Below are 13023 nucleotides of genomic sequence, written 5' to 3'. Positions count from 1 at the left end.
TGAATGCACGAGGGGGAAAGGGAAAAAACCGCACCGAACGAGCTTCATCTTGACAAACTCCGGCTCGAATTCCCAAAGCTACGGATCTCTCAACCACAAAAACAAATAAAATAATCAGGACTAGTCTGTCTTTGCGCCCTTCGATTTTGAGTTGGCGTGTGTGCCGGAAGAGCAAGGTCGAAAAATACTATCTCTCAATGGAGAGAAAGATTGTGGCTCTTCACTTCAATTAAAACTTCGTACAGCGTTTCTCGTACTCGTGGTCAATTCTGGTTCATAGAGACCGGTCGATCGATGTGTCGTGCGGAATGAGGGAGGGGGGAGAGAGAGCTGGTAATGATTGATGCTAACTTCAAAGTTGTCCAAGCTTCAAAATTCCGATATGCGGTCGCGTCACGTGATGAGGTAAGCTTTTTAGCCAATCAGAGCGATGGATCTTTTGACGCTCGCAACTCTTCACTCACTTATCTATCCTATGGACCAAGAACAGCACCATTAATTGCTACTGTACGTGCAGATTGCTATGATTTCCCAGAAAAGTGCGTTTTGCGAATCTCTAACTTTAGGTACATGAACATGCAGCTTTATTCCGCTCATAAACACTTGCAAAACTCGTTGACTCTCTGCTTGTTTGAGCTATGAAATCTTCAGGCAGTGGATGTTCCTATGATCGAAGGTACTTTTTCTTCTTGTTCTCCGCCAAATCACTCGCTCGTTGAATCTCAACATCTTCAAACCCGTTTTGCAGCGTATTCACCAATTCTCTCAGTGGGAAAAAAAGAGGCTCATCCCTATCCAAATGTTCCCTACCAGGCATCAAACCACTCAGCCTTAAAGGAATATCTTTTATGGTTGCGAGGTCGATCAAGTTGCCTGGTGCAAAGACAGCCTTGTTCAAAATACATTGCCTATTGCCATCGCTGTACCATAAATGTACAGATAATGCAAAGTTGCCAACAAGACGGATTCTCCTGGATTGATACCATTGGGTTATATGTTCAGAGAGCCTTCTATGACTTATTTTCGGGAAGTCAAGCTCAGATAGCCCCCAGCTGTCAGTTGAAGTAGACCGTCTCTCCTTCTCTTGAACATCAACAAGTATGACAAGTTTAGTGTTGCCATCACTGCCTTCTAACCATCGTCGGGCATCTTCAAAGAGCTTTCTCGTAGAGTCACAAGTATTGACCTCAAGAACTATAATTGGCCATTTAGAATAAAGTCCTCTCAGTGACGCATCGGCTTGTTTGGTAGAGCCGCTAAACTTGTTGTCCAATGAACAAACTAAGAATATAGTTAGCATCATGAACCCAACTGATATGAGGAGTTAGGTCTATAGATCTATCACCATACCTATGCTGCCAGTCGATAAATACCGTATACCGGTAGTAGATTCCAACCTGTATTGTAGAGAAAACAGAAGCCCGTAAACAATGCCTGCAGCAGTGCCATGCATCCATCCCGGACGTTCTTTCAAGACAAGACATGCTTTCTGAGCATCGTACTCGACACCACGAATGTCGTTACCAACTGTGTCAAGCCAGTTTCTATACTCAGTAGGAGAGATCTTGAACTTGTCCAGAACAAGAGAATGCTCAGAAATACGTCTTAGCTCAGTGATATCATTAGCGGAAAGATCATCCAATGAGTGAATTCGATCAAGGATACGTTCGATTTGATCTTGTGCCTGATCTTTTCCATGTTGATAGCCGTTGATACATCTGGATGAATTTCTTGTTAACCGTGGGTTCTAGACACAATTTTATATGCTGGAGGACGGACTGGTAAAAGAGCCTGGGGTTTGAAGGTCCACAAAGCGACTCTTGGTTGGAAATTGATGAACGAAACGTTTGAGGTTCAGATCAACAGATTCAAACCAATCGAGTATTAAGATGCTGAAGGAAGAGGTGAAACTTTTATACAAGGGTAGTCATAGTTCATTACCTTTGTTGATGCTTTGATGCCTCCTTTGAAACCACGACCGCATAATACATGCTTTGAAAAGAAGTACTTTTAGTATATGCTTTCATCTCCTACAGTACATACCTAGGTAGGTAACACAAACTGCACAGCTAGTGTGTATAGCTGCATGTAAAAACTTCACCATTCAAGTTACAGCTTAAGAACAAAAAGCAGTTTACCATTCTAACAGATCCATACAAAGATACTACACTTGTGTGCTTCAAAGAGCTATTCTTGCTGAAAGCTTCCTTGGTGAACGGATTCATAAAGAGCTTCTAAGAATGGGCTGCTTTATGCCAGGTATACAGTTACAACTGGGTGTATGAATTAGATGATATACTGATTGTACGATGAATCTAGCATTGGTTATCTACCTGCACTCGCTATATATTATTCATGACAGAGTTGTCATACCTAGATTTCAAACACATAGTCCAGAGATTACTTTAAGAAGATAAATCAAGTTGCTAGTAGAATAAAATGCTATCACGAACGAAAATTTCCCAAGGCAACAAGTCATAACAAGAAAGCAGAAAAATAAAAATCCGTCATCAAAAACATAGTTTTATATGATTGGTATCTCATAAATTATCACCAAGAAAACCCTTGATCCATCGCTACCATATTCTGCCTTTTTCCTTTTCCCAGCCGAAGACCTCTGCGCCTGCCTCAAAAAAATAAATACTGCAAATCAACCTCATCGACGCCCCAATAAATGCTCCTCTTGTTGCTCGCTCGCTTGAATTAATATCAGCTAAAAATGAATGAATAAATGCATGGTCTAAAGCTTTTTTTTCGCGGCTGCTCTATAGATTTCTCAGCTCATAAGCAGCAATGCCGAGCCTTGAAAACTGAAATTTTGTCGTCGTAGAAAAGTATCTCGCGCAGTCTGAAAATAAAGCGTGGACTGCTAATGCCGTCGTGGTCCTCGTTGTCATCCGTGTCACCATCGTCATCGTCAGCAAGCGAGGTCGTGCTATCGCTGTTATTATCGTCATCGTCATCATCATCATCGTCTTCTTCCTCGCTGTTGGATTCCGAGCCTTGGGCGTTTGCATGATCACCTGATTCACTGTTTGAGTCCGAAAACCACGGAGAGTCACGATATAATTCGTTATTTCCCTTCTTGTCGCTTACGGGAGTTTCAAGAATCTCAAAACATTTGTTCTCAATACCGATGTAGCATAACTGAATTTCCGGTCGTAAAGTAACAATGTCCAGTACTTGCATAGCAAGCTCTCGATGTTTGTTCCTTCCAAGGGTCGAGTCAAACATGTTGGGCAAATAAAGAGCTCGCAGATTGGCTAACTTGGGTAGTCTCTGCAAGAAGAAATGCTACATACACAACCATCAGCAATTCAACGCTTTGAAAGAACGTAGGAGAAAGCAAGCTTACCCAATCTCGACGATCCATCCCAATACCTAGCTCGCGGAGCTGAGGCATCCGTCCGCTTGTCACAAACGCTAGTGCCTCTCGAGAAAGCATCCAATCTCGCCAATGGCCATGACTTGAAGAAACGGTTTCGTCACGTCGCGAACGATCAATAAGAACTTTTCTTAGACTAGCGCGCTGCCGACGCAGCACATGTTTATAGATTGCCTCAATCGAAACAACGGTCGTATAGGAGTTGCTCTCTTGAAAATACACGCTTTCCAGAGTATTCGGAGCAATAGCATCTTTTAGAAATAGCATCAAATAAGTCGAAACACGGTCAGTATGCAGATGCTTGAGCTTGAAAGGATAATTTTCCGCCGTCGTCTTGTCCTCAGAATCCTGCTTCTTAGTTTCTGTGGGAGGAGAATGTTTCCGGCGCAGTGCTCTCCACAGAGATTCATGCTCCTCACAGTTGAGTATTGTAAGTGTGGTCAGCCGACTCCAATCAATAGCTTTTATGAGCGTAGGCGTGTGGATGACAACATTCTCCAATTCAAGAATTTCCAGCTTGAGATTCTGCGGCTGGTCAATTTTCCCGCCATTTGCGGGACTATGCATAGCTTGCGGAACGCTGAAAATTTTTTTTATATCATTCTCAAAATTCACGGGTATCGTCGACTGAGCCGGGTGATGTTGCGGCTCTTGCACGTCGTTGACTGTCAAGTGGCCAAACATGTGCGAAGTAGCATCCACCCCATCACTCTGCCCTGTTGGAGGGACAACTGAAGGGGAGGTAGAGATATGAAGATCGTTTTCATCCTCAATCCAAGGTCCCTCAACAGGATATTCGGTGGGCATGGTATGTTTTGTGTCAGATGCATCCAGCAATATTGATAGAACGCCCCCAGACTTAGGCCAATTCGGTGCTTCCCGTTGAGAGCGTGCACTTGAGGGAGGTGCTATCTCAATTGGATACACCCATTTCTCCGGCTGGAATCGTTTCTGCATCCCAATGCGCAGTTCGCGTAACTTAAGCCTCGAGCGATCTATAAGGATAGCCATTTCCTCCAAATATGTCGGCTCATCAATGTTTAACACGCTCAAGGACCCTAATGGCGGCAAGACCGAGAAAGTGGGATATTCCACAAACCTGTACAGACCCATGGGGTTGTTTCTTAGTGCTAACGAGGAAGTATCATTTGGAAAAACGGCCACTCTTCGACTGTTATCGTGCCATCGAACCCAAACTTTCTCTAAGCGGCACTCGCAGTCAGGGCGTGTGTCAAAAGACGCGAGAGCAAGGAAGACATCTCGCATGACCCCTGTAGGCATATCCCAAATAAAGCTCTCCAGGTTTACCATCCTAGAGACTGCCAGAGCCACCAATGTCCCTAGCAGTTTACCCGTTTCTCTCGTAATCGCATATTCTTGTACCCATTCAGGGGGCCCATTACCGACACAGAACTTCTTCGTGTATTGGGCGTAGGAGTTGCCAATCCTGAACTGACCAAATTTTGTTCTGGAAGGGGTCGTAGGTTCCTGAGGAGTGGCTCGATGATGAGAAAATCCATCACAGCCGCATTGGTGACAACGGTGTTGACCACGTCGAGAGGATGCATTGGGGCTTTCTTTGAACGCATTTGCACCCATCACCAATGTCGCCAAGCCGTATGAAAGTGCATCCACCCCTACTGGTTGATCCGACACGGGAGTTGGCTCCGGCCAGACAATGTCGAATCGTGAATACATAGCAGGAATGGCCAAAGCGTGGAGAGCAGAGCAAGCACGGGCAAGCGAGGTCAGGTCATGTGTAAGGGTAATCTGATACGGCAAGAAGAAGTTAGCCTCGTCAAGCGCAAAGCAAGAAAGTTGGAAATGGGCTCAGGTTTCTGCCGGTAGCTGTACCTCTTTGACAATTTCTCTCAAAATGTCGAGTGGCAGGTCAAGCAAGGTAAGCGGCTTGCGAGGCTCAATAGGCTCAATAGGCTCAATTGGGCGCTTGAAGACAACACCTGGAGCTGTTGAATCACTTGCTTGACATTTAGTTGCATCATCAGCGCCAAAGACTGAAGTAGTTGCTGTAGACAACTGTGCGGGGTGACCAGACATCGAAGATTGCTCAGTCGCTGCCATCGAGGTGGTGTCTGCATCGTCATCGTCACCTAACGTAGGATCCGTGCTCAGGATGGCCTCTGACAAGGAATCATCGTCCATCCTGAGGAACAAAATCCAACATCCACGATGGGCTTTTGCTGTGATCGATTTAGACAAGACAGGAGGATAGACGATCGATCGGATAAGGCAGATGCCCCACAATGCCGGTCAAAAGCTCGCGGTGTGGGAGAGGAGAGGAGAGGAGAGATCTGCGCAAGTGTTTCGATGAGACAGATGGAAAAGAGAGGAACAGAAAAGGCTGTCTCTTCTCTGCAGCATGAATGGATATGCCGGGGTCTTAAGAGATGGCGAGAGCTCAGCCTTGCTGGGGGGACGGACCCGCCTTGTCTTGCGGGGAAGTTGGAACTTGCTGCTGACCCCGTGCTAAGCCCAATGCGGGCAAAGAGTGAATTAGTGGCCTGAGGAATCCAAATTACGAGCGATCCCAAGATTCACAACAACCTTAGATAATCAATTTTTATTATATTCTAGCAACAAAGGGGCTTCCTCTCTTGGAAAGAATGCTTGACACATAAGTCACATAGCCGATGAGCAGAAAAGAGAGCCAAAAAAAAAAAAAAAAAAAGAAAAAGAAACTATCGCCCAGACATATCTTCACTGCTGCTGACTTCAACAAGCCGTCCTACATAACCTTCAAGCCCCGAGAGTGCGATGGGATTCCCAGTAGCAGAGGTGGCAGTAGTCATGCCCGGCATTACGACTACCAAAGAGCCAACTTCAACCCATTCGATGGACGAGATGAATCCGAATGTGATGTCGACGTAGCCATTGACATGCGCACCGGACACGTCTATCGTCTTCTCGCTTTCTGGTCGTGCACGCCGAGATCTATGCTGCTTTTGCTTGTCCTTCTCTTCGTCATCGTCAAAGTTGAAGAAGTCAGGCTCTTCGAGAAGTGGCCCCGTCGGTGAATCAACATCTTCGTCATCCGCTAGTGCCACACAGGTGACTTTGGCTGCTGCTCGAATGTTGCCAATATACACCACGACAACGCCTCCGAGAATAAGAGGTGGAGAGCCTGGTGAGGAGAAGTCCCGCGCGGGGAATGTAGCTACAAACGCGGTGCTGAACGAGAGACAACTAGGAATGCTGCTACTTCCAGGACGCTCAGGAGATATCTTAGCCTGGGCTAAGATCATGCCTTTTCTGAGACGGCCGAGAGTGTTCACTTCTTTCCCGGGACCCCAGGGAATTGGTTCAACTCCAATGGTGCCTACTTGGTCCTCGAGAAGGATTCGCACGGACAAACGCAGATTGCGCACGCTAACAACTCGTACTCGCTGCCATTCCGCATGGGACAAGAACCGAGACTTCCCCGAAAAGGACCCTGGAGAGTAAGGAGAGAATTCCCCGGAGGGCGTTCTGCTTTTGTAGGGACGGTCTTGTAACGATCTTGGTCTTGAGCCCTGCGGTGTCGTGGGGTTATCCTCCGGCTTGATTTCCACCGCAATGGGCCCGACGACTAGCTCATCACCGACTGAAACGCTTCCGTGGCGAACAATTCCACACAGCACCACGCCTTTCGTATCTGATCGAGAACTGTCAAAGGACGAATACACCTTTGACGGGGGAATGGCGAAGACCTCGTCAATGTCAAATACATCCGTCGGTATTTCCTGTCGTCGCTGTAATCGTGGTGGGCGTACAAGTCTTGACGATGGGGTTTGTGGCAGCGGGAGATAGCGTAGCAAGGCATGAAACTTTCCTATCCCAGAGCTATTGACAGCGCTAGTAAGCAGAATGGGAGTTGTGCTAGACCAGTCGCCATTCACGGCATTAACGGTTTTGAGAGCCTCACTGCAGTCTGCCTTGGATATTTTGTGGATATTCGAATTTTGACCGGAGTCTTCCCCAGCAACAGCGAGCATAAGAGGCTTTTTATCCGCGGCCTTCATGGCCGAGAGCACTCTGGCTAGAGTCTGTTTTAGGCTAACGCGCGATGCGAGATCCAATTTTGTAATGGCCACAATCAGGGGCGTCTCAAGTCTTATGCAGAGGTCAAGATAAGCCAAGCAAATATCTATCTCGGGCGCCTGTTCACCGTCGTCCTGTGTAGTGCCAGTGCCATGAGAGCTGTTTGCTGGTATGCAAAGGAATACATAGTGTGGAGCCCAGCTGATCAGGCCCCGAAGGGTTGACTTCATATAACGGGGGAGACCCGGAAGGTCAGAGACGAATGCAACGCGTCCGCCATCAGAAGCTGCATGGATATCATTCCAAGCAGTAACATTTCCCGAGGCATAATTAACCACATCAATTGGACCCCCCGCAACAGAGGAGGGATCATGATAACCAATCAGTTCCTGGGCCACAGAACTTGTTATTCCAGATGATATTTCATGTCTGTGTTTCAGGAGACTCAGCCGGCTTTTCCCACGCCCATTATCGAGCGCAGATGTTGTCAAAGTGCCAAGTAGCGACGACTTCCCTGCAGCACTGGGACCGGTGATGGAGACGCGAATTTGCTCCGTGTGCGAGCAACTTCCATCTAATTTAAGCTCTTCCTTTGGCGCCGGTACGCTGTCATCCAAACTCAAGTTTTCCATGTTCAAACCCTCGGTAGACTGGCGGTTGTAGTATTCAAGGTCTGGACTCACCAAGGCCTCTGCAACCCAGAGCTTTTCAGAGCGAATGTTTGCGGAGTCGGCATCCTCCGTCCATTCACATGTACCAACTACCACTTTGCGAAGAACTTCAACTTTACAACCAAGACTAGCAGCCATGCCTTTTAGATTGTTTAGACTTTCATCTAACTCGTCTTTGATCAGGCCTACAAAAGTCCCAGCGTCGGCTACACCTATCTCGTAAAGTGCACCTTGGCTTTCTTCGAGACCTGGCAGAAGACGAGAAGGTTTCTGCGGAACCCCGAGCCTTGGTGTAGCTTCTGGTAGCACTGGAAGCACCAGATTGGCCGTAGAGGAGGAGTGGAACGGAGACGACTGCTGCAAGCGCCATAGTAACTGGGTTGTAAGCTGCTGCAACCTCTGCTGGCGACTATTCAAAGCTGAAGGCGTCGGGGGCGACCTTGGGGAAGGCAAAGCCTCTAAGTTGCTGAGGCTTAAGGTCGAACTAGGGTTTGGAATTGTACCTTTGAAATCGTAATGGCCACCTACCACTTGGCCGGTGGACATGGAGATAAAAGGCCTGCGAGGCCGAAGCAGGAGATGCAATTTATACTCCGTTGGACCCTCTTGAGGCTCGGGCTCTAGCTTGGTAATACCGTAGTCCGCAAGGCGGTTAGACTCGACCGTTTGTCGGCCAGTCTCTGAATCGCCGCGAACGTGTTCCCTTCCGCCAGCTCCCGGAAGATGTAGGTGAGGGGTTGACGAGCCAGAAATTGACCATGGCGAAGACACCCGAGGTGGATCGGGATCATAGGTGAAAATCGATGCCATATGTTTCGGAGTATTGATGGATAGTTGATATGCTTATCCTTTCTATTGATATTTATGTCGTTCACTGCCGTATTGATACCGCTCTCTTTTCATATATTGCATGTATCGCTGTAGTATGATAGCAAGGCCTCGTATACGCAGAGCCCAAAATCCGATGCAATATTGATAATAGATGATGATTCATCTTGGAGATTTGAGAGAAAGGCGGTGTCGCTGTTCGTTCTATTCCTCCAAAAAGGTCTGAACAAAAAAACTTATTCAAATAGAATTTGAGCGTTAAATTATGTGTCTAGAGAAGCATCTTTCTTTTTTGGCCAGACAAGCAATGGGGGAGAAGTTCTGGGTATTCAGTAAGTATGCGGATGGATCGGGAGAGATTTGAGTCACCGCTCAGTTAAGCCAAGACGTTGCACGTGGGAGTTTGATGCCTGAGGCAGAATTTATCACATAAGCATCCGTCGAGCACGTCTCTAGCCCTAAGCCCTAAGTGCCATATCGTCGCTGTCTATACAGAGAATAAATACATTTAGAGAGCAACGTTAAATATACACGCACGTACGTTCTCATATTAGCCTTAAAACAATCAAGAAACTAATAACTGTTTAGGCACTACTACCTCCTCTACCTACAGCTACTGCTGCTACTCTTGTTACGCTATCTGGCACCCATTCATCAGGCACAGCTTGCAAGCGATAGACCAAAGGAGTCGTACTCAGTCTATCAACCCCGTCAACGCGTGGCTTGGCCACCTCCGGTTCTCCAGCGACCCCGTACCCAGTATATGGACTGTAGTACTCCCACGCCACTTGGCCCTCGGCCGTAACTTGGAACAGACGACCGTTCATACCCTCAGCAATAAATGTATTGCCATTTGGCAGACGCTGTGCATTGCTCACAAACGAGCTGAAGAAATTCCAGGGTGGTAATCCAGAGTCTTCAGCCGTGTATTGCCATACGATCTGCTTGGTGATCAAGTCAATCTCGAGAATGCGAGAGCCAGCGTAGATTCCTAGCGCTGCCGGAGGGTAACCAGCGCCACCCTGGTTGTCGAAAACTAAAAGATTGCCCTCCCCAGGAAGACCAGGAGGTATGATATGTGGGTTATGCTGGCCTGATATTTGATCTAATGGACGCGGGACATTGTGTCGCAGGATGCGTTGATGCTGATCGCCAGACTGTTCGTCAAAATAGGGTCCTAACCGCCAAACGACATGGCCTGTAGCCTTATCGATAATGGCGACGATGTTTGCTTTGCGGAAGCTGATTATGATGTTGTCTGGGTGAAATATTGAGCTTGCCTCCGGGTCTTTGTCGTACGATTTGTTCGGCCCCAGCGTCGACGCGCTGTTCATTTCCAAACATCCCCACGGATTCCCAGGATCCCGTGCGACAGCCTCGCGCAGCAACTCAATCCCTGGATCTGAGAGTCCTAGCTCGGAAATATGATCGCCAGAACTCCATCTCCATACCACATTCCCGTCGGGATTCACTTCGACCAGACCCTGGTCTCCAGTCACATGCGGACCAAGGCTATCCACCACCCTAGGCACAGTCACCAGTATAAGCCAGTTGCCATTAGGAAGCAATTGCCAGTCATGATTTTGACGTGCTGCACCACCAAGAGCCTTATTTCCCCATTCCCAAACCCGCTCTCCGTTCCAGTCTAGCTGGCCAATTGTGCCATTGGCATAGATGCCACCGCGTGGGTCGCCGCTTTCAGATAGCTGAAGACCTACGTTGCCCTTCTGTCCTCCTATCAGGACTGGATCAAGCACTCTCGGGGGGACGCCGGGGAATGACCATTGATGAACGACGGTACCATTAAGATCGATGAGCCGCGTCACCGAATCAGCACCCGTGAAGAGAATTAAGGTATCATAAGCACGTTCTGGGTCGGAGTAAGTCACTCCTGTGAGGCGCACGTAACCCATTGCTATTTCGTTCTTGCTATTCTGACGATGCGTACTGAAGCAAAAAGAAGAATAAAATACTAAACAGTCAGGCGATGTCGGTTACTTCGCTAATTAATACTGGAGATCAAGCTTCAGCCAAGTCCTCGAATCCACGATGCCATCTTGTATTGCGACATATCGGGTAGAATGGTGTGCCACGAAGACCAAAAAGTGAAAAGAAAAATGGCATGGAGATGTACATACAGACAAGCAAAAGCAAAATCCACGGACCTACTTGATAAAGTTTGGCCAAGTCTTCAAACTTTCATGGTGGTTTTGATTTTCTCTTATATTGCAACATATCGGACACAATTGCGTGCAAACCTATGAACACGCAAACAACCTCAGATATGAATGAGAAAATTCAGAAAGATTACTAATTTGCTGCATGTGTAATTCATGGACAGCATATAAAATGGATTTAACCTAGTATAAATATCCACGCCGCCGACGATGGAAAATATCCTCTGCAGACTTGACTCGCCATGGCAGTATATTCAGACCCCGAGAAAGGAGCAGCCCTGTCCGAGGCAGAAGATGGCTCCGACGTCTTTGATACTCTTGCGGCCCAAGAGAAGTCCCGTGATATCAAGTATCGGACCATGTCATGGCAGCGATGTGCCGTGCTTCTTTTCGGAGACCAAGTATGCCTTGCCATCATGGCCCAGGCGTGGACATTGAAGGTACTTGGATGGGTTCCCGGTCTGATTGCATCGATTCTCTCGGGAATCTTCTGCTGGATCACCAGCTATACTATGTGGCGGTTCATCATGAAGGTGAGGTCGTCAATCCATCGATGCGCCTATGGACTTTACGCTCATATCGACTTTTTAGCATCCCCATGTGCGCGACGTGTGCGATATAGGTTATCTCCTTTTTGGCCGCAATCGCATTGCTTACTACGGCACTATGGTTGGCCTGGTTCTGTACAACGTCGTGCTTTGCGGATTCCACGTCCTGACCGGCGCTCAGGTCTTGAACACAGTGACAGGCCATTCTCTATGCTCTATCGATTTTGGCATCATTGTTACCCTCATTGCAATCGTGCTCTCCTTGCCGCGCACGCTCAGTCATGTCAGCCTCATCTCGATTGGCAGCGCAATCTGCATGGCACTCGCCATCCTCCTGTTCATGATCTACGCAGGAAAGGAAGACTACCCGGCTCAGTACCCTGCTCTCGGCCCCGTGAAGACATATGCCTTTCCGCAAGAGGGTACTACCTGGGTGGACTGCCTCAATGCTGTCCTCAACGTAGCCTTCCTGTGGTTTGCGCAGATTCTCTACCCAACTTTCATCGCGGAGATGCGCCAACCGCGTGATTTCCCCAAGGCCCTTGCGGCATTCTCGATCGCTTCCTTCATTCTCTTTATTGTCCCTGCTGTGGTCGGCTTCTACTACCTCGGCTAATACGCTGAAGCGCCTGCATTCGGAGCTCTGCAGGAACACTACAAGCAAGTCTCGTACGGCCCTGTCATCGTACCCACCGTTGTCATAGGTACCATATACGCTAATGTATCCGTGAAATTCATCTATCGCCTCGTGATGCGAGACTCGCACCACCAGCATACTCACACGGTAATCGGATGGGGTGTTTGGATCCTTCTAATGGTAATCTTCTGGTTCGTTGCATTCATCTTTGCCGAGGTCATTCCCAGCATGGGCGACTTTGGCAACATACTCGGCGCCTTATTCGACTCCCAGTTCGGCCTTGTCTTCTGGGCAGTGGCTTACTGGCACCTGTTTCACGGCCGGTTTTGGGCAACGCCCTTGCGCTCGCTTCTTACCATCGTTCATATTGGAGTATTTTTATCCGGCTTGTTTCTTTTCGGGCCTGGTCTTTATGCCGCCATTGAGGCTATAATGGCGGATTATGCGGATTCCGTACGGTCTCCTTTCTCATGTGCCAATCTTTCTCTGTAAAATCTACATATATGAACCGTGTATATGCTTGAGATCGTCATTTTTCTAGAGGTCCTTCGTTAAAGCCTCTATGTGTATCAGACATGGTATAGTATTCATCAAACCTTGTTGTGGGTTTTGTGAGTAGAGTTAGGGCTAACACCTATAACTCTAAGAACCTCCTGAAGCAGGCTGAATTACTGTGCAATAGACTTAGATTGTTCCAACGCTTGGGCTGACCCTAAATCTTGGACTCGAATAGTTTGCT

At 47.7% G+C, this 13023-nt stretch overlaps 5 protein-coding genes across 5 annotated transcripts, besides 1 other annotated feature; 1 reads left to right on the top strand and 4 right to left on the bottom strand.

Annotated features, from left to right (window-relative positions):
* Positions 1-664: 664 nt before the first annotated feature.
* Positions 665-1991, bottom strand: UA08_09025 (hypothetical protein; the record flags this gene model as incomplete). The annotated part of the gene is made up of 3 exons (XM_020264085.1): positions 665-1281; positions 1351-1718; positions 1942-1991. 3 exons carry the CDS (start codon positions 1989-1991, stop codon positions 665-667), a joined length of 1035 nt encoding a protein of 344 aa, XP_020115792.1.
* Positions 1992-2781: 790 nt separating this feature from the next.
* Positions 2782-5548, bottom strand: UA08_09024 (hypothetical protein; the record flags this gene model as incomplete). Its single annotated transcript, XM_020264084.1, has 3 exons — positions 2782-3294; positions 3356-5155; positions 5240-5548. 3 exons carry the CDS (start codon positions 5546-5548, stop codon positions 2782-2784), a joined length of 2622 nt encoding a protein of 873 aa, XP_020115795.1.
* Positions 2930-2985: a repeat region (Identified by RepeatMasker using a combination of RepBase library and repeat library created with RepeatScout).
* Positions 5549-6084: 536 nt separating the features above from the next.
* UA08_09023 (hypothetical protein) lies at positions 6085-8904 on the bottom strand (the record flags this gene model as incomplete). Its single annotated transcript, XM_020264083.1, has 1 exon — positions 6085-8904. The coding sequence occupies one exon, from the start codon at positions 8902-8904 to the stop codon at positions 6085-6087; it is 2820 nt and encodes a 939-aa protein (XP_020115794.1).
* Positions 8905-9387: 483 nt separating this feature from the next.
* On the bottom strand, positions 9388-10835 carry UA08_09022 (hypothetical protein; the record flags this gene model as incomplete). Its single annotated transcript, XM_020264082.1, has 3 exons — positions 9388-9409; positions 9464-9495; positions 9534-10835. The coding sequence occupies 3 exons, from the start codon at positions 10833-10835 to the stop codon at positions 9388-9390; spliced, it is 1356 nt and encodes a 451-aa protein (XP_020115797.1).
* A 506-nt stretch (positions 10836-11341) lies between these two features.
* UA08_09021 (hypothetical protein) lies at positions 11342-12263 on the top strand (the record flags this gene model as incomplete). The annotated part of the gene is made up of 2 exons (XM_020264081.1): positions 11342-11632; positions 11691-12263. 2 exons carry the CDS (start codon positions 11342-11344, stop codon positions 12261-12263), a joined length of 864 nt encoding a protein of 287 aa, XP_020115796.1.
* Between the last annotated feature and the right edge of the window lie 760 nt (positions 12264-13023).

Source organism: Talaromyces atroroseus (assembly GCF_001907595.1).
Source record: "Talaromyces atroroseus strain IBT 11181 chromosome Unknown scaffold_17, whole genome shotgun sequence".
NCBI lineage: Eukaryota > Fungi > Ascomycota > Eurotiomycetes > Eurotiales > Trichocomaceae > Talaromyces > Talaromyces atroroseus.
This window is presented reverse-complemented; position numbering and strand designations above follow the sequence as displayed.